Source organism: Staurois parvus, unplaced genomic scaffold (genome assembly GCF_062004578.1).
Source record: "Staurois parvus isolate SC_StPar_1 unplaced genomic scaffold, SC_StPar_1.0 ptg000814l, whole genome shotgun sequence".
Taxonomy (NCBI): Eukaryota; Metazoa; Chordata; class Amphibia; order Anura; family Ranidae; genus Staurois; species Staurois parvus.
Genome location: NW_028318610.1, coordinates 632,936 through 652,929, shown reverse-complemented (window position 1 = coordinate 652,929; position 19,994 = coordinate 632,936). Strand labels below are relative to the sequence as shown.

The 19,994-nt window shown below is 40.8% G+C and overlaps 1 protein-coding gene across 1 annotated transcript in view; it reads right to left on the bottom strand.

The window, feature by feature from the left end:
• Nucleotides 1-18,742, bottom strand: part of IKZF1 (IKAROS family zinc finger 1) — a 209,055-nt gene extending 190,313 nt beyond the window's left edge. Inside the window, exon 1 of the mRNA XM_089654932.1 lies at nucleotides 18,550-18,742. Within this exon, the coding sequence (XP_089511058.1) occupies nucleotides 18,550-18,697 (148 nt within the window). The 5' untranslated portion in view covers nucleotides 18,698-18,742. The remainder of the gene's footprint in view (nucleotides 1-18,549) is intronic.
• Between the last annotated feature and the right edge of the window lie 1,252 nt (nucleotides 18,743-19,994).

Genomic DNA, 19,994 nt, shown 5'->3' with positions numbered 1-19,994 from the left:
TGAAAGGAGAAACTGGCTTCAGGCATATGACTTATGTTGTGAAACTTGAGTATGAATATATTTCACACCTAGCTGTATCTAAACAGGAAGATGATGCTTCCTGTAATAATTTGTATCCCCTACTTATTATACTCATGTGTACATCATTTCATAGAAGGTTGACTAAATTTTTGAAAACTCTATGTTGGAAAAAATGTCTATACTTCATGTCTATGCTGTTTACCGCAATGAGCACTGCTAACACATACAGTCAGGTCCATAAAAATTGGGACATCGGCACAATTCTAACATTTTTGGCTCTATACACCACCACAATGGATTTAAAAATGAAACAAACAAGATGTGCTTTAACTGCAGACTGTCAGCTTTAATTTGAGGGTATTTACATCCAAATCAGGTGAACGGTGTAGGAATTACAACAGTTTGCATATGTGCCTCCCACTTGTTAAGGGACCAAAAGTAATGGGACAGAATAATAATCATAAATCAAACTTTCACTTTTTAATACTTGGTTGCAAATCCTTTGCAGTCAATTACAGCCTGAAGTCTGGAACGCATAGACATCACCAGACACTGGGTTTCATCCCTGGTGATGCTCTGCCAGGCCTGGACATGTTTAATAGCAAAAAATCTAAATATTTTTTTTTCTCAAAATTGTCAGTCTTTTTTTTTATAGCGCAAAAAATAAACAACACACTGGTGATCAAATACCACCGAAAGAAAGCTCTATTTGTGGGAAAAAAAGGACATATATTTCATGTGGGTGCAGCGTTGCATGACCGCGCAATTGTCAGTTAAAGTAACACAGCTCTGTAATGCAAAAAATGGCCTGGTCAGAGATTACTTACCGGCACCTGGTGATCACCGAGCATTACCGACAGAGGGAGAGAGAACTTTATGTATGTGCAGCTCCTGCACACTGCTTTGTATGCTGTGGTTTCAAACCAGTGAGCTTAGAGTTGAAAGCACACACACAGCACACAGTAAAACAGCACACAGTTAACCCTTTGATCACCCCACATGTTAACCCTTTCCTGCCCACTTGCCCTCTGGAAGGCAAGTGGTTAAACAAAAACATGGATATGGGAGTTGAAAAATACCGATCCTGAACACGGCTGCCAGACTCATTCACCTTTCCAACCGCTCCATTCTCCGCCACCCCCCCTCTGCCAATCCCTCCACTGGCTTCTGATTGCGCAACGGATCAAATTCAAAATCCTAACACTGACGTACAAAGCCGTCCACCATACTGCCCCGTACTACATCACTGACCTAATATCCAAGTACCGCCCAACACGCACACTCTGCTCCTCACAAGACCTCCTTCTCTCTAGTTCCCTGGTCTCCTCCTCCCATGCCCGCCTCCAGGACTTCTCCAGGGTGTCACCCATCCTCTGGAACTCCCTTCCCCAACCCATCAGATTATCACCTACTCTCCTCTCCTTTAGGCGCACCCTGAAAACCCACCTCTTCAGGGAAGCCTACCCCACCCCCTGCTAACTTGCCGACCTCCTCCACTCTTCCTACCACTCCATCCCCCACAGCTATCTCCTCCTGTACCACCATCCCCTCCATCCTAGATTGTAAGCTCGAAAGAACAGGGCCCTCGATCCCCTCATGTTTTGCATTGTATTGGTATTGTTCTGTCACATGTTCTGTCCCCCTTTGTAATGTACAGCGCTGAGCGAACTATCGGCGCTTTATAAATACTGTATAATAATAATAATACTCCAGGCTTCTAACACCAGCCTGTCACAGAATCTATGATGGAGCGCTCATCATGTGGCATCTGGCATATGTAAAGATAATATTCCTGTACAGCTGATGATTGCAATTACTGCAAATACCACTTATTAGTAAAATAGTTCATCCTAAAATATTAGCTTTGATCATATATGTTATATGAGTATCTGTTCACTTACATACTTTGATCATAAAACACATATAAACAATTCTGAACAAATGCAACAAACGGATAAATACAGTCAAGTATATTTTTTTATTTAGAAAACCTTAACATACTAAAATCTTTATGTTTTACATTATACAAATATAGTATATCACTTATATTTTTTTGCAAAGTGGACCCCATATGACACAATCACATTCCAGCTGTAAACATAAGCAGACCACATTAATCAATGGGCATTCCTTAAAGGCTACTTTCTTTTCCCAAATTCAACTTGTGTTCATCAGCATTTAGAAAATACGCATGCGCAAGGTGTGGGATGTGGCCTCACCTCCACTTCCACAACAGTGGCTTTAGGTTTTGTTTAATATCAGAACAAGGTGTAATGATGTACGCAGGGGCGGACTGACAACTCATGGGGCCCCCGGGCAATAGGGGATCATGGGGCCCCTGTGTCCTTGCCCAAACTCAAAAAAGCCTATGAAAAAGGTACCAGGGGCATCTCATGGGGCCCCCTACTGACCCTGGGCCCTCGGGCAGTGCCCGAGTTTCCAAATGGTCAGTCCGCCCCTGGATGTACGGTAATGTATCGCTGCCACGTGCTACAAACAGTGCGGGGACAAGGTCATCCAGCGCCCAGGGCAGAGATGCCAAACTGTGCCCCCCCCTTCCCATTTATGATATGCAAGCTTAGGGGATCTGCTTAGGGGGTGCACAACCCGCACCTCCTTCCGGCTCACTCCTCACTGCTCCCAGCGCTGGGCTGACAAGGGTAGTGATGCCGCTGTCACTACTCCTGTCAGCCTTGTAACAGAAGGAACTCAGCACAGAGTGCCCCCATTCCTGCAATAAACCATTGCGCCCAGGGCGGCCACCCTCCTGCCCACCCCATGTCCCAGCCCTGGCTACAAATGATTTTGGTTTGCACGCTTATTAAACCAATCATTTTTCTTTGTAAGTTACAAGAGTTTGGGCGCTGTGTGAATAGTGTAGCTTGTCAGGGACACCCCCCTAATCCTAACACTTAAAGAAGAACTATAGTATAAAATCAACACCCATGTAATTATCAACAGCATGGGAATTATAATTATGAACAGCATGGTAATGCAGATGTGTAGATGTAAATGGGCCTCTCTTTCAATTTGTTGTTCACACTGAACTGCAGCCCCGAGATGTAGAGCAGCCATATAGAAAAAAAAATCGGATTTCCACTTGACATGTATTTTCTTGCGGCAAAATGCAAAAGTTTTACTTCATAAAAACAGACAAGTGCCTCCCTATAGTGAGAGGGACTGAAAGCAGAAGGAAGAAACTATACAAAGGGTGGGACTGGGAAAAGCAGAGAACTAGGTGTTCTCGTGTGCACAGAAGTTAGGCCACAACGTAATTCATAGCACAATTCACAGAATTTCCCGTACCTGCATAACACCTGGACACATATACAGTCAGGTCCATAAATTTTGGAACATCGACACAATTCTAACATTTTTGGCTCTATACCACCACAATGGATTTGAAATGAAACAAACAAGATGTGCTTTAACTGCAGACTGTCAGCTTTAATTTGAGGGTATTTACATCCAAATCAGGTGAACGGTGTAGGAATTACAACAGTTTGCATATGTGCCTCCCACTTGTTAAGGGACCAAAAGTAATATGACAGAATAATAATCATAAATCAAACTTTCACTTTTTAATATTTGGTTGCAAATCCTTTGCAGTCAATTACAGCCTGAAGTCTGGAACGCATAGACATCACCAGACGCTGGGTTTCATCCCTGGTGATGCTCTGCCAGGCCTCTACTGCAACTGTCTTCAGTTCCTGCTTGTTCTTGGGGCATTTTCCCTTCAGTTTTGTCTTCAGCAAGTGAAATGAATGCTCAATCGGATTCAAGTCAGGTGATTGACTTGGCCATTGCAGAACATTCCACTTCTTTCCCTTAAAAAACCCTTTGGATGCTTTTGCAGTATGCTTTGGGTCATTGTCCATCTGCACTGTGAAGCGTCCAATGAGTTGTGAAGCATTTGGCTGAATATGAGCAGATAATATTCCCGAAACACTTCACAATTCATCCTGCTGCTGTTGTCAGCAGTCACATCATCAATAAATACAAGAGAACCAGTTCCATTGGCAGCCATACATGCCCACGCCATGGCACTACCACCACCATGCTTCACTGATGAGGTGGTATGCTTAGGATTATGAGCAGTTTCTTTCCTTCTCCATACTCTTCTCTTCCCATCACTCTGGTACAAGTTGATCTCGGTCTCATCTGTCCATAGGATGTTGTTCCAGAACTGTGAAGGCTTTTTTAGATGTCGTTTGGCAAACTCTAATCTGGCCTTCCTGTTTTTGAGGCTCACCAATGGTTTCCATCTTGTGGTGAACCCTCTGTATTCACTCTGGTGAAGTCTTCTCTTGATTGGTGACTTTGACACACATACACCTACCTCCTGGAGAGTGTTCTTGATCTGGCCAACTGTTGTGAAGGGTGTTTTCTTCACCAGGGAAAGAATTCTTCAGTCATCCACCACCGTTGTTTTCCGTGGTCTTCCGGGTCTTTTGGTGTTGCTGAGCTCACCGGTGCGTTCCTTCTTTTTAAGAATGTTCCAAACAGCTGTTTTGGCCACGCCTAATGTTTTTGCTATCTCTCTGATGGGATTGTTTTGTGTTTTCAGCCTAATGATGGCTTGCTTCACTGATAGTGACAGCTCTTTGGATCTCATCTTGAGAGTTGACAGCAACAGATTCCAAATGCAAATAGCACACTTGAAATGAACTCTGGACCTTTTATCTGCTCATTGTAATTGGGATAATGAGGGAATAACACACACCTGGCCATGGAACAGCTGAGAAGCCAATTGTCCCATTACTTTTGGTCCCTTAACAAGTGGGAGGCACATATGCAAACTGTTGTAATTCCTACACCGTTCACCTGATTTGGATGTAAATACCCTCAAATTAAAGCTGACAGTCTGCAGTTAAAGCACATCTTGTTCGTTTCATTTCAAATCCATTGTGGTGGTGTATGGAGCCAAAAATGTTAGAATTGTGTCGATGTCCCAATATTTATGGACCTGACTGCAGAAGAAACCACTTGGAAGACACTTTTAATGTACATTGTATTCCTTGCATACTGTGATATATAAAGTGCATTCACATTGTCAATCAACTATGGACAACTATGTCTTTGACACTTCTGTGTGAGTTGTGGCAACAGTAAGTTATATATGTTGTCGCAAGGGTGAGAATTGAGCAAGCAAACACCGCTGATCGCTCAGTTCTCCTTGTCGCTCTGAGCAGAGAGTGGTGACTGACTGCTGTATGCTCCCCCCCCCCCCCCCAGAGCTCACAGGAGCACAGGGCTGTGGAGGGGACGAGAGCAGCCGATTCAGGATCTTAGCGGCTCGCCGAAAGGCGGAGCCATGTGCCGGCTCAGTGACTTTAGCCCACTGTCTGCTGAAAGCAGGTCACAGGAGTGCAGAACAAACTGCACTCCTGTGATCCACAGAAGTACAGCCAAATGAGCTTTGGCTGTATGTCTCCTTTAATGAAGCGAAGGGATCGTTTGAAGGATAACTCATAATAATAGAAATATTTAAAAAAAAATATTGCAAAGTGAGCCCTATCTACTTTGTGGAAGTGGCAAAATGAAAGCTATACAGTAAGGGAAGTTGTGCAAACATATTCTGAAAACAGTAAAGGATTACATTGCAAGAAATGTTCAAATGAGAACATACAATGACCAGACAAGGTTTCTTTTTTTAACAACTGACTGTAGAGGCTGGGAAAAGTAATGAACTGCCATGTGATGTCTGTTAGCATGTCAAACATTCCCAATGATAAACCTTGCTTTTGTGAAGACTGCATTGAATTGTAGCTACTTCAAGAGAGGAGAGAGAAAGGCGTCAGTGCACAGAGACTGTAAGGATACCCACCCATTACACAACCAAGGATCCTTTTTGGATTTTGATATTTTTGTCCAGAATTGACTTTTTTGTTTTAAAGGAACTTGTAAATACAGAAATATACTACTGCTGACTTACGTTAGTCACAAAGATTTCTTTCATTCTGCAACATATTCCTTCATCCATGCTAAATGATGATGATGAAGGAATATCCTCTGCCAGCTATTGTGTTCATCGGCCAGCAGGGATCCACGGCTGCAGAATACCTGAACATTGACTGTATTTGATTGGATGCAGTCACTGTTTGGCCAACAAGTTTTCCACCCAATTCCTTCTACAAACGTTGACTGAAAAATCAACTTTTGTTGAGCCAGGTGGTGCCAACAAGGAATCCATCTCAATTCAAGCAGTGCATGACCAGCTTTACTTTTTAAGATGTAAGTTGTCCTTCTTTCACTACTTTGTGATTCAACGACCTGGAATAAGCACACACATACCAGGTACTGAGATATAATTTCCACATGCTTTTTCCAGGGTACTGACCAGGGGCGGACTGACCATTTGGAAATTCGGGCACTGCCCGAGGGCCCAGGGTCAGTAGGGGGCCCCATGAGATGCCCCTGGTACCTTTTTCATAGGTTTTTTTGAGTTTGGGCAAGGACACAGGGGCCCCATGATCCCCTATTGCCCGGGGGCCCCATGAGTTGTCAGTCCACCCCTGGTACTGACTTACTACATAATGAAGTGAGGATAAGAAAGCCAGCCCCAAAGCATGCACCTACAAACCCAAGTCTGCAACAAAAGCATTCAAGATTCTGTCCTAAAAAATTCCCTTTAAGTTAAAGCGGGAAGTCCCAGTTTAAGGCCCCCTCCCCTGCTCTTCTTTAACAAATGGCACTTTTTTTGGGGGGGCTGAGTAACAGCTTCCCGTTCCCATTTCTGCTCTGATCGCCTAGGCAATCTGAGTCAAAGTTCTCCTCCCCGCAGTCTTCTGGGACATGTCACAGTTCCCAGAAGACTGTGGGACTATTCACAATACTGGGCATCCGGCTGTAAAGCAGTCACAGATGAGCGCCTACAGCTACGTCTGCACCGGGGACCGAAGACGGGTGGGGAAAATGGCTCAGGTGAGCAGAGTGCTGGACCATAGAACAGGTGAATGTCTGTTTATTAAAAGTCAACAGCTACAGTTTTTGTAGCTGTTGACTTTTAATTTTTTCAAATATGACTGGAGCTCCTCTTTAAATCAACCACTCCATAACGTTGTTTCTTGGATACAAATAGCTGTTTTCTTGTTGCCTATAACTGACCTCTAAACCATTTACAGCTGTATATGCAAACATCACAAGTGAAAAGAGTACAGATGAGGGATTTAATTGATGTTATAGAGGCAGCTGGAGCTCAATTCTACTACTTGAATACATCTCATCATACAATCACATTCATGGACACTGTTGGCCTTTAAGGGTAACAGTCATAAGGCAATAAATTGCACACATATACCCACAAAATGTAAAATGTTGGAATTATTTATGAAAATGCATGAAAACCCTTACAATGAACTTTTCTTATGTGCTCTCTTTTGTTCTGTAAAATATACTATTGAAAGTGTTTTGTTATGATATATTTGTTTGATAAGTGCAAAAAAAAACTGTTCTGTGTTCAGTGCTCACTTGTGTTGTGTCAAGGAGAACAATTAACCCTCCCAGTCTTTATCTTGAGAATGCCTTTTTGTTCTGAAGATAGGATAGGATGTGGGTCTGGCTAGTTTGGTAAGAGAAAACTGGACAGGGTTCACTGCCCATTTACTCAAAATGCTCAGATGCAGGCAAATGCCCTTTTAACTCCATTTTCCACAACTCCCTAGGTTCCTAGACACACTTAGGGAACATAAATTCCTCCATTTCCCTCCTTCAGAAGCTCAGAAAGACCACATATAATGAGGCAGAGGGAACTGGGCAAGTGTCCTGCACCCAGGTGATAGTCTCTCCACTGTCAGAACCAGCCAGCAGGCAGCTGGGCCAGAGCCTAGAAGCATACAGCTTCTCAAAAGACTTAGCAATTTGGGAATGGCTCCCCACAGTAGCTATCAGGGTATGGAATTTCCAGTGGGGTGGCCTTTTGTCCTTGGGCTTGGGATCCCTCCAGCTGTCCACACTGTTCATGTGTATAAATCCAAGTATCTATGTTCTCTTCAGTTTTACTGAATTAAAAAAAGAAGTCTGGCCAAAGCTTTTTAGGCCATACTTTTTTTTGGGTCACATGAGTGCATTCCCTAGAACCAGCATCAGCTGACAGCGGGCTAAAGGTCACTGTCAACTAACGTCACAGAGCCGCTTCATGCTCTGGAAGGATCCCGACAATAATGTCAGCATCCATCCAGATGCCTAATGGGCACCTAGCTTAGACATTCAGCACACTGCTGTGAGCCTCAAGTGGCTCATGTTTGAGTTTTTTAGCATTTTTTTCACCCAAAAAAATTTTTTTCGTCAAATAAAGTCAAAGTCGGTTTTACCACGTTTTACCGCATTTTGTTGCGTTTTTCAGCATTAGAGCATTTGTACAGCTAAAAAAACTCTAGAAACCCACTAGTCCTGTTTTTTTTCCAGCCAAAAAACATCCCTGCCAAAAAACGTTGATTACAGTCTATGTGTGCATGGACACCTAGGATAACATGCTGAGGGGCTTACTAGCTGTAGAAAAAAGTGTCAAAAGCCAAAAACAGCCACTGTAAAAACGTCCGGTGTGTATGAGGACTTGTGTGCAAAACCACTAAAAACAGCAGGTAAGTATAAACATGTTTGTTATTTTTTCCTTAAAAAAAAAAAAAGCCTTTAGAATCACTTGAACTTGAAAAAGTCATATGTAGTGACATCACTGGGTTGTACAATAGAGCAGGGCTGTGGGAGGGATCCAGCAGAACCAACCACTACAGGCTGAATGTAGAGAATAAAAGGGGGTGAATACAAGACCAGTCACTCTGCACAGTGACCTGGACCCCATTATGTGAACTCCTGCACACCCCAACAATGCTAGGCAGGTACATTGTACCTTGAGCATAAAACAAACAACCCTCTGTATTTGCTTTACATGTTTTCTTTTTTCAGGTTGAGCAGTATAGATTACTACAAAATTAAATACTGTCCGTGATACTTTTTTTATTTGCACTAACATACAATTTTGAGGACAAGCTTTTGGAGAATGTCCCCTTCTTCAAAGTCCAAGCAGTACTACCTTGTAGTAGACCTTGAAGAAGGGGACATTCCCCGAAAGCTTGTCCTCAAAATTGTATGTTAGTGCAAATAAAAAAAGTATCACGGACAGTACTCAATTGTTTCTGTCGCAAATGCACTAATACGGCTACAATCACCTCATACAAAAACTGAAATGAAACACTACATGAAGAGCACATTTTTATCTTTTTTATTGGTTAAATATAGAGCAAGCCTAGGACACCACACCACCAAATGTTTATTTAGGATGTGTATATACAGAAAGCTGCGTCTTCATGAAAACCATAAAACCTAAAGAATAAGTAGGCTACTATGAATGACCTCCTTTTGAAAATTCTAGTTGGTTGTCTGTCTGTGACTTCCAAAATTTCATGGTAACTGGCCCACAACAAGCTTGCAGCGTATTGAGGCCAGGGCACCTTTATCTGCATACTTGTGCTGATAGATTGCTTGATCAAGTTATTCAAAGGGTTGGGTGTGATCCATTTAAAGTGCATGGTGAGGACAATAAATACACATATTCAGTACATCTCTGCACTGCATGGACATTTTCTTATGCTTTATCCATGCAAATACAGAAAAATACTTGGTGATCTGAAAGAAATCCCCATTTATTTTGACAACCAGGGGCGGACTGACAACTCATGGGGCCCACGGGCAATAGGGGATCATGGGGCTCCTGTGTCCTTGCCCAAACTCAAAAAAACCTATGAAAAAGGTACCAGGGGCATCTCATGATGGGGCCCCCTACTGACCCTGGGCCCTCAGGCAGTGCCCGAGTTTCCAAATAGTCAGTCCGCCCCTGTTGACAACACAATGTCTTTTAGTGTCCTTAAAGCCCTTAAATCCTGAGCAGAGCTGACAGACCTGACTAGTGAAAGACAGAATTCTCCCATCTTCTCTATCCTGTACCTAGAGTCATTTCTTTCTTACAAAACAATGGTGTTGCATTGACTGCCAAAAGTCAGCCCATACTTTGTGTGTAGGGAAAGGGCTTTTGGGAAATGTAGCTTTGGGAGCATGCAGCATATATGTGATGGGAAGAAAGGTGGGGTTTAACACCTAGTTGCTGTATATTTGTGTCCATGGCGGCATAAGTCTGTGTGCTGGGAGCACGCTCACTGCGCACTCCAAGTACATTGACTGAGCTGTTACTGACAGATTTTGGTCATGGCTTCTGATTGGAAGCCTGCAGGTTGGACACCCGACCATGTGACCTCTGTGAGAGACCCCTAGCTGCCACATATTTGTGTCCATGGTGGCATGAGGCTGTGTGCTGGTAGCACGCTCATGGCGCACTCCAAGTACATTGACTGAGCTGTCACTGACAGATTTTGGTCATGACTACTGATTGGAAGCCTGCAGGATGGACTCCCGACCATGTGAACACTGTGAGAGACACCTAGCTGCCACATATTTGTGTCCATGGCGGCACAAGGCTTTGTGCTGGGAGCACGCTCACTGCTCACTCCAAGTACATTGACTGAGCTGTCCATGACAGCTGTTGGTCATGGCTTCTGATTGGAAGCCAACAGGATGGACTCCTGACCATGTGACCACTGTGAGAGACACCTATCTGCCACATATTTGTGTCCATGGTGGCATGAGGCTGTGTGCTGGTAGCACGCTCACTGCGCACTTCCAGCACACTGACTGAGTTGTCACTGACAGCTTTTGGTCATGGCTTCTGATTGGAAGCCAACAGGATGGACTCCCGATCATGTGACCACTGTGAGAGACAATCATGGTGGCTACATGACATGGAAACCACACCACCTCCAGGGTGGTACGTGGTTAAAAGTGTATGCAAACCCAAAACCTATTTTTAAGTAGGTTTGGCATCATATCTCAGTCTATACAGTTTTCTTAAGCAAATCATTTTTGTTAATCTTTTGCAGAGCTTCCTACAGGGAGATCTTGCCAGTAACAGTGCTTTCTGTTGCAGGCTATCAACACTACGTCCCTGCCTCGCAATTAGCAGTAGTGCTGTCAATGTGCTGTCAATGTGATATGTGCATTCCTTTGGTTGGCCCTAGAGCTGTCCATCAGGTCTGTTAGATATGCAGCCCAATGTCCCACTGAAGGAGCTTGAATGACAGACTGACCACACTGCTGCTAACTGGGAAGTAGAGGCTTAGCAGTGTCAGTCTGCAACAGGAAGTGCTGTTACTGGCTGGCTCTCCAGGTAAGAAACATTGCAATAGATTTATAGATCGATTTATATAGATTAGATCTCAGATAGAGTTAATAGATAAAACTATTGGAGAGTTTTACTAAAACTGGTGTACACAGAATCTGGTTCAACTGTGCATAGTAACCAATCATCGTCCAGGTTTTATTGTCAAAACTTCATTGAACAAGCTGAAGTTAAAAGCTCATTGGCTACCATGCACAGCTGCACTAGATTCTGAGTGCACCAGTTTTAGTAAATCTCTCCCATAGTTTAATCTATCTAAGATGTAATCTATAGACAGATCAAATATATCTATAAATCTATTGCAATGTGTCTTACCTGGACGCTCTATGCACTCAATTGCCCATGCAAATGTAGCCTTAAGCAGGACATACATGGGTTGAATTCCGAACAATTTTTCGATCAAAAACATTGTTCGTTCTGTAATCCGATGGTGCCACCAATGATTTCCAAAATCGGTAATTTTTCACAAGTTTTCCAGCATGCCTGATAAATGAAATGGGGAGAAACCACGAAAATCGGCCGATGCCATTGCCCCATTAACAGAGTGAAAATCGGCCGATTATTCTTAGGTCCGATTTTCAAACGAAAAATCGTTTGAAAATCGACCCATGTATGGCCGGCCTTAGTCTGGTGAACCTGGTGCAGCTGTGCATAGTAACCAATCAGCTTCCAGGTTTTATTGTCAAAGCTTAATTGAATAAACTGAAGTTAGAAGCTGATTGGTTACTATTCACAGCTGCACCAGATTCACCAGATTAAGGCTACATTTGCACAGGCAGCTGGGTGAATACAGCAGAATAGATTCATGTGCACACTGATAGCCATGGACAGATGTGGCCACTCTCAGCATGTCATTCACTAGTAAAGGATTCCTGGCCACAGTTGATCTCATACACCTCTGATTCCAGATGAATCCACTATATGCACCTGACTGCCCTGGACATGTAGCCTAAAGCTTCACTACAGCAGCCTAGCACTGATGATTCAGGCTATTAATAAATAACATGAGATATTTAATCACCAAAAGGACACCAACAATAAAGTCATGATTTACTAGTGCTGGGGGTAAAATAAAGTGAACTGCAACTATTTTCAGTACATATCCAATCATGTGTAGGGATCTTTTTTCACACGATCAGGTGTTTAGAATGGATGAAGGAACACCTTCATGTCCTACATTAGCAAATCAGGCTCAGGCTCAGGTTCACTTCACAGTTTTTGTTTGTGATTCTGTCTCTTTGTTTCTGCTTCTTGTGTGATGTGCAGGTGCTGTGTACATGTTAATTCAAGTACAAGGCTGACCGCTGCATACATTCTACTACACAAGGAACTATATTATTTTAATATTTTTTTATTATTATTATTTTTATCATTATTATTTTAGCTATATCTGTGAAATAAATCCGTATATATACTCTTATCAGTGTGTATTAGTATTGAAAACAACTGTTTCTATGTATAGATGTAATGCTATAAATAAGAGGGGGTAGCCATAAATATCCATTTCATATGCAGGTTTACTCCCTTCTTAGTGGTGCTGCGTCTTGATGATCCACTTATCTCACTGCAATGATGGCTACAGTTTGCAATTGCAAAAAAAAGTCCTCGTGCACACTAGATATTTTGATAACGCTGCTAACGTTAGCTGTGTAAAGTCACCTTAAAAATGTGAGTTTTTCAGCTTTTTTAAGCGTTTTTGCATTAGTGTTTAGCGGCGTTTTCCTGCGTTTGTGGGTTTTAGCATTTTTTTTTTTTTTTTTTAACCAAAAAAAAAATAATTTTTTTTGGTTAAAAATTTTTTTTTTTTTTGGGGGGGGGTCAAAAAAAGTCCAAAAACGCCGGACTGCAACTTTTTGCTCCGTTTTTCAGCGTTAGAGCATGTTTACAGCTAAAAAAGGTCAAAAACAGCAGCACTAAAAGCGTCAAGTGTGCATGAGGACTTATAAGGATCAAGGCAAACTACCACCAAGTGTTCTGACTGTTTCAGTTTTTTGGGTTTTTTTAACCAAAAAAAAAAAATTTTTTTTTAACCAAACAAAATTTTTTTTGGTTAAAATTTTTTTTTTTTGGGGGGGGGGGGGGTGTCAAAAAAAAGTCCAAAAATGCCAGACTGCAACTTTTTGCTGCGTTTTTCAGTGTTAGAGCATGTTTACAGCTAAAAAAAGGTCAAAAGCCAAAAACAGCAGCACTAAAAGCGTCAAGTGTGCACGAGGACTTATAAGGATCAAGGCAAAATACCACCAAGTGTTCTGACTGTTTCAGTTTTTTGGGGTTTTTTTAACCAAAAAAAAAAAATTTTTTTGGGGGGGGGGTTCAAAAACAGTCCAAAAATGCCGGACTGCAACTTTTTGCTGCATTTTTCAGCGTTAGAGCATTTTTACGGCTAAAAAAAGGTCAAAAACCAAAAACAGCAGCACTAAAAGCGTCAAGTGTGCATGCACACTTATAAGGATCAAGGCAAACTACCACCAAGTGTTCTGACTGTTTCAGTTGTTTTAAAGAAAAGCGTTGGTGGTAGGTTGCCGTGATCCTTATACTTGTCTTCAAATTTTTGTACAAAAATAGTAAAAATTGTCTAAAAATTGCTGTCCGCTAGGCCAGCAAACCTCTACAAGGCAGTGTCTGTTTTATTGAAAACAACTGATTCTATGCAGTCCCTAAGGACTGAAACAAACTGAAACAACCATGATGCTCCTGGTAGCCAGAGCTACATTTTTTTTATCCAAAATTATATTATGAGTTGATAAAGTTGACATATGACCTGTTGAATTGCTTGAAACATAAATTCGAATGTTTATATAATAGAGTCCAAATATTTTTCTTAGTTTTGCACTGATATCTATTAGAGAATTCCCCTCACTTAATGTCTGGTGACAATGATTTCCCCAGACCAGTGCCTAGACTGTAACTGATTAAGATATGACATGAATCTCACTGGTGTGCAATTTAGGGATGGAACTGACTTTTTTAAACACCCTGACATTTTTACTTGATTTACAACTTCCAGCTCTAAACTAGTCCTAATGTTGCTAATGACAGCCTCTAAACAAGTGCTGAGCCCTAAAATGTACACTTGCTTTCAAGCATTCTATGTATCTGCTGACATCTCAAATGCATGAAGTCAATGAAAGACTACCAACTGTATATCCTTTACATTTCTCTTACCATTTTATTTACTTATCGGAGTGTTTTATGAACAGTCTACCATACAGGCAAGCAGGTATATTTATTAGCAACATAAATCTATTTTTAACCTTTTTAGAATTTTACAGAACTGAAAGCTCTACCAATATTTGCACACTAGCATCTATGTATGTATTCAGTTTTCATCGAGGTATATAGCTTTCAGAACTGTTTTGAGACTTTAGGTCTTACATAGCATTCTATGGCACAACAGAACACCAAATGAGGTTTTCAAAGTCTTAAAAGCCGTAAATGCATACAGCATCACTGGAACAACAATATACAATTTTTCCTTAGCATAGCAGGAATACAAACAAGTCTTTTCCAGCAGTATTACAATGCAGCACAACCTATTGACATATGCATTTACAGTATATTACTACTACAGTGATACATATGTTGCTGACTTTATTTATTAACTGTAGTTTTAACTTAAAGAATCACATGTATTACAAAAGGTTATCCTTAAAGCTTTATTTTTTACTATTGATAATATATTGATCTTGAAAACATAAATAACAAATTAATAAAATGAAAAATAAGAAGGAAATTTGGCTCCTCTAACTTCACGTGGTATAAAAGAATGACAAACATTTGCAAAGATGACAAAAAGATAAAGTTTATGTTAATAAATCATCCACTAAAGAATCTTCTTATGAAACTTATAACTGATTAATACACTATTTAATTTTTATTGCAATTATATAAATATTTCATGTAAATGTATTATTACAATTTTACACGTACTGTATAAGCACACTGCACTTTCTCAGTCCAATTTCTCCAATTTCTCGTAAATACGTTCGATCAACTTTCTTATTTATCTATCTATTCTTGATAACTTCCTAAAACGTTCTGCTTATTTTTTTCCCCAGTTCTCCATTTCTGGTTGATTTTTTTCATGTTCCACATAGTGTTTTTAATGGCCCATATAAGAATTATTATTAATACAAAGTATTGTCATCTTAGTACATGTTTGTGAGCTAAGGCAAAAACATATACCTTACAAAGTTTTCCTGATAAATACTTCAAATACTTTCTCAGATGTACATTTTATAATATATTAGACATTGGCATGATTATTAATGACAAATTATTTATTAAGAGAAATATAGATCAATCGATAGCAACTGAGAAAGAAAGCTAGAAAGAGATGGAGAAAGATGTGTTTTCTTCTGTAATTTGTTATAATAGTAGAAATAAAGTTGTAAAAGTGATGAAAAAATTAAGTAAATCGCCAAATAAATAAAAATGCCATATGAACACTATTCTAACCTCATGCAAATGTGATAATAATTCACATTCATGCATAAATAGCCTGATTCTGCCTTACTGATCGAAAGCTATTCTTGCCAGTCCACCTGCCTTCATTGACCCCAAATAAAACATCTGTTTCTCAGACTTGTAATGTGCAAAAATATAACTGATCCAATTGTCCATATAAACAGATCGCAAGTTATGTGTCTAAGAGAAGATGTACGTTTACTCATATAAAAACTCTGGAAATCTTTAACTTCTCCAAGTTTTTGATCATATCTACCGTATATTATGTCAATGTCCCTATAATTCCATGTTAACAGTGTAGCTTGCCAACAGAACCGAAACCCTTTAAACTCACAACAGAATAGGGAGAAAATAATTAAACACACTGAAAATAATTTACAAACATGTACATGCTTCTGTAAATGTTTGGATTGAAGCATTTCAAAATAAAATGGGCTTACTTTAAACTGTTGGCACATTCATATAAGCTGTAGAAAACAACACCTATCTACTATCGACTCATCTATCCACCTCTCTCTCGCTCGAGATATAGAAATTATATATATATATATATATATATATATATATATATTCTATTTGTATACTAATATAACATAGTATAATATATATATATATATAGCGAGAGAGAGAGAGAGAGAGAGAGAGAGAGAGAGAGAGAGAGAGAGAAGTACATATATATGTGTGTATATATATATTTATATATATATATATATATACACACCAGCCTACGTATAATCAGAATTCCATGCTATTAGTAACTTTTCCCACCCCTTCATAACGAAACAATGCCAACTTGTCCAATGCACAATTTCCCATATATAATATATATGTATATTATTTGCAATAAACAGATATGCATACACACATATATTTATATATATTTTTCCCTCCTCCCTGTCTATTCCTGTCCACATTTGGTTGTAAAATACATTATAACTTGTACAGCCTATACATAATTAGAATTCCATTATGTTTTAGTAACTTTTTTTATCCATTCATAGAGACAATACTAACTTGTCCACTGAGCATTCTCTCTCTCTCTCTCTTTATATATATATATACACAGATATTAATACACAGCACTCTATCCTCCCTTTCTATTCCTGTCTATAGTTGCTCATAAGACACATAATAAATTGCCCAGCCTATACAGCCCTTCACAATACCTATACACAGGGCATCTTCCTACAACCTGTTGCACAGTAAGTCTATAGTACACTTGCTCTAAACTAAACTTTGGATGCCAGACAATCCATCCACCCACTGCAATCACAAGCCCAGATATTCAAGTACAAGATATAAATTCAGTACTTTTGTGATCAATCTCATTTTTTTCAGTACTTTTTTTCATATAAATCTAATGTATTGAGTACTTTTTCATCAATCTAATGTATTCGGTACTTTTTTATATATCAATCTAATGTATTCAGTCATTTTTTTTATATCGATTTACTATAATCAGTACTTTTTGATCAATCTAATGTATTCAGTACTTTTTATATCAGTCTAATGCATTGAGTACTTTTTATATCAATCTAATGTATTCAGTACTTTTTATATCAATCTAATGCATTGAGTACTTTTTATATCAATCTAACGTAATCAGTACTTTTTATATCAATCTAATGTATTCAGTACTTTTTTTTAAATATCAATCTAATGTATTCAGTCATTTTTTTTATATCGATTTACTATATTCAGTACTTTTTGATCAATCTAATGTATTCAGAACTTTTTATATCAATCTAATGTATTCAGAACTTTTTGATCAATGTAATGTAATCGGTACTTTTATATCAATCTAACGTAATCAGTACTTTGTATATCAATTTAATGTATTGCTTACTTTTTATATCGATCTAACATATTCAGTACTTTTTTTTTATATCAATCGAATGTAATCAGTACTTTTTGATCAATCTAACATATCCAGTACTCTTTTTTCTATCAATCTAACATATTCAGTACTTTTTTTATACAAATCTAATGTATTCAGTACTTTTTGATCAATGTAATGTATTCAGTATTTTTTTACATCAATCTAATGCATTCAGCACTTTTTATGTGAATCTAATGTATCCAGTACTTTTTGATCAATGTAACGTATTCAGTACTTTTTTATATCAATCTAATGTATTGAGTACTTTTTACATCAATGTACTGTGTATTCAGTACTTTTTATATCAATGTAATGCATTCAGCACTTTTTGTATCAATCTAATGTATCCAGTACTCTTTTTTTTTTATATCATTCTAATGCATTCAGCACTTTTTATATGAATCTAATGTATCCAGTACTTTTTTTTATATCAATCTAACACATTTAGCTCTTTTTTTTTTTATCATTCTAATGTATTCCATACTTTTGCCAGCATCCAATGACATAAAGCAGCTGTAGGGAGCATGCCATAAAGAACACATATCAGATAGTATATATTCTACATAGGTAGGCAAACTTTGCTGATTGTCATGTGGAGGGACCGTCCAATGTACCACACTGAAGATCTCTATGTATATGGTATGGTCCATCGATAGAGATCTGATGTCATGATTTCTCCCACCAGGCTGTGTTCAGGAATCTCCCACCTGACAGAAGTCAGTCCTAGGTGTCATTCCAGGTGACTGGGACTTTTCTATTGAGCTCAGCCATGTGCATTCTACAACATAAAGCCCATGTATATGTGTAGGTAGGTAGTGTGTATGGGGTATACAGGTCGGACACGTGTATGGGGGCTGTAAATCGTAGAAGATTGTCACAGATGTAAGTGTCAGGAATAGAAGAGAGGAGAGAGGAGGACAGGTGCTGCAGAGGACGGTGAGTACCTTGTACCTACCTGCTCTCCTGTGTCCCAGCTGCAGTCGGCTCTCCCAGTCCCGTCCAGCAGTGGCTCCATGTGCTCCTCTGAGCGGGGCCCCAGGATGGAGCTCTCCTCCTCTCAGTCCCACCCCTTTCCACTCCACTTCCTCATTCCAGTGCAGCATGACAGCCGAGCGTCCTCCAGCCTGGCATCCCCGGCTGTGCTCTGCCCGGCTCCACACTGCCATTTAATAGGGGAGCCGAGCGCTGCCTGCCATGGCTTGTCACATGAAAACACCCCCTCCCCTCCGGACAGATCATCCCAACCGGCAGCGTGCAGCCAATAGGGGACCGTCATTGTAGAGAAAGGACCAGATCCAATGGCTCGGAGAAGTCATCCATTTCTCTTCCGATCGTTCACTCCCACAAGGAACAACCGATCTACAGTCCCGATCTACAGTCCCGATCAACTGTGCATGGATATGTTCCTTTTACTTCAGATTCATTAGTTCATTGAAGAATTTCATCGGGCTGACAACTCATGGGGCCCCCGGGCAATAGGGGATCATGGGGCCCCTGTGTCCTTACTCAAACTCAAAAAAGCCTATGAAAAAGGTACCAGGGCATCTCATGGGGCCCCCTACTGACCCCAGGCCCTTGGGCAGTGCCCGAGCTTCAAAATGGTCAGTCCGCCGCGGACTGACAACTCATGGGGCCCCCAGGCAATAGGGGATCATGGGGCCCCTGTGTCCTTGCCCAAACTCAAAAAAGCCTATGAAAAAGGTACCAGGGGCATCTCATGGGGCCCCCTACTGACCCCGGGCCCTCGGGCAGTGCCCGAGTTTCAAAATGGTCAGTCCGCCCCAGGGGCGGACTGATAACTCATGGGGCCCCTGGGCAATAGGGGATCATGGGGCCCCTGTGTCCTTGCTCAAACTCAAAAAAGCCTATGAAAAAGGTACCAGGGGCATCTCATGGGGCCCCCTACTGACCCCGGGCCCTCGGGCAGTGCACGAGTTTCAAAATGGTCAGTCCGCCCCTGGACTCATGGGGTCCCGGGCAATAGGGGATCATGGGGCCCCTGTGTCCTTGCCCAAACTCAAAAAAGCCTATGAAAAAGGTACCAGGGGCATCTCATGGGGCCCCCTACTGACCCGGGCCCTTGGGCAGTGCCCGAGCTTCAAAATGGTCAGTCCGCCCCAGGGGTGGACTGAAAACTCATCAAAATGGTCAGTCCGCCCCAGGGGTGGACTGACAACTCATGGGGCCCCTGGGCAATAGGGGATCATGGGGCCCTTGTGTCCTTGCCCAAACTCAAAAAAGCCTATGAAAAAGGTACCAGGGGCATCTCATGGGGACCCCTACTGACCCCGGGCCCTTGGGCAGTGCCCAAGTTTCAAAATGGTCAGTCCGCCCCTGAATTTCATGTCATCTTATTTGCTTTGTTGATCCGATTCGCTTTCAGAATTCGATTCGCATCCT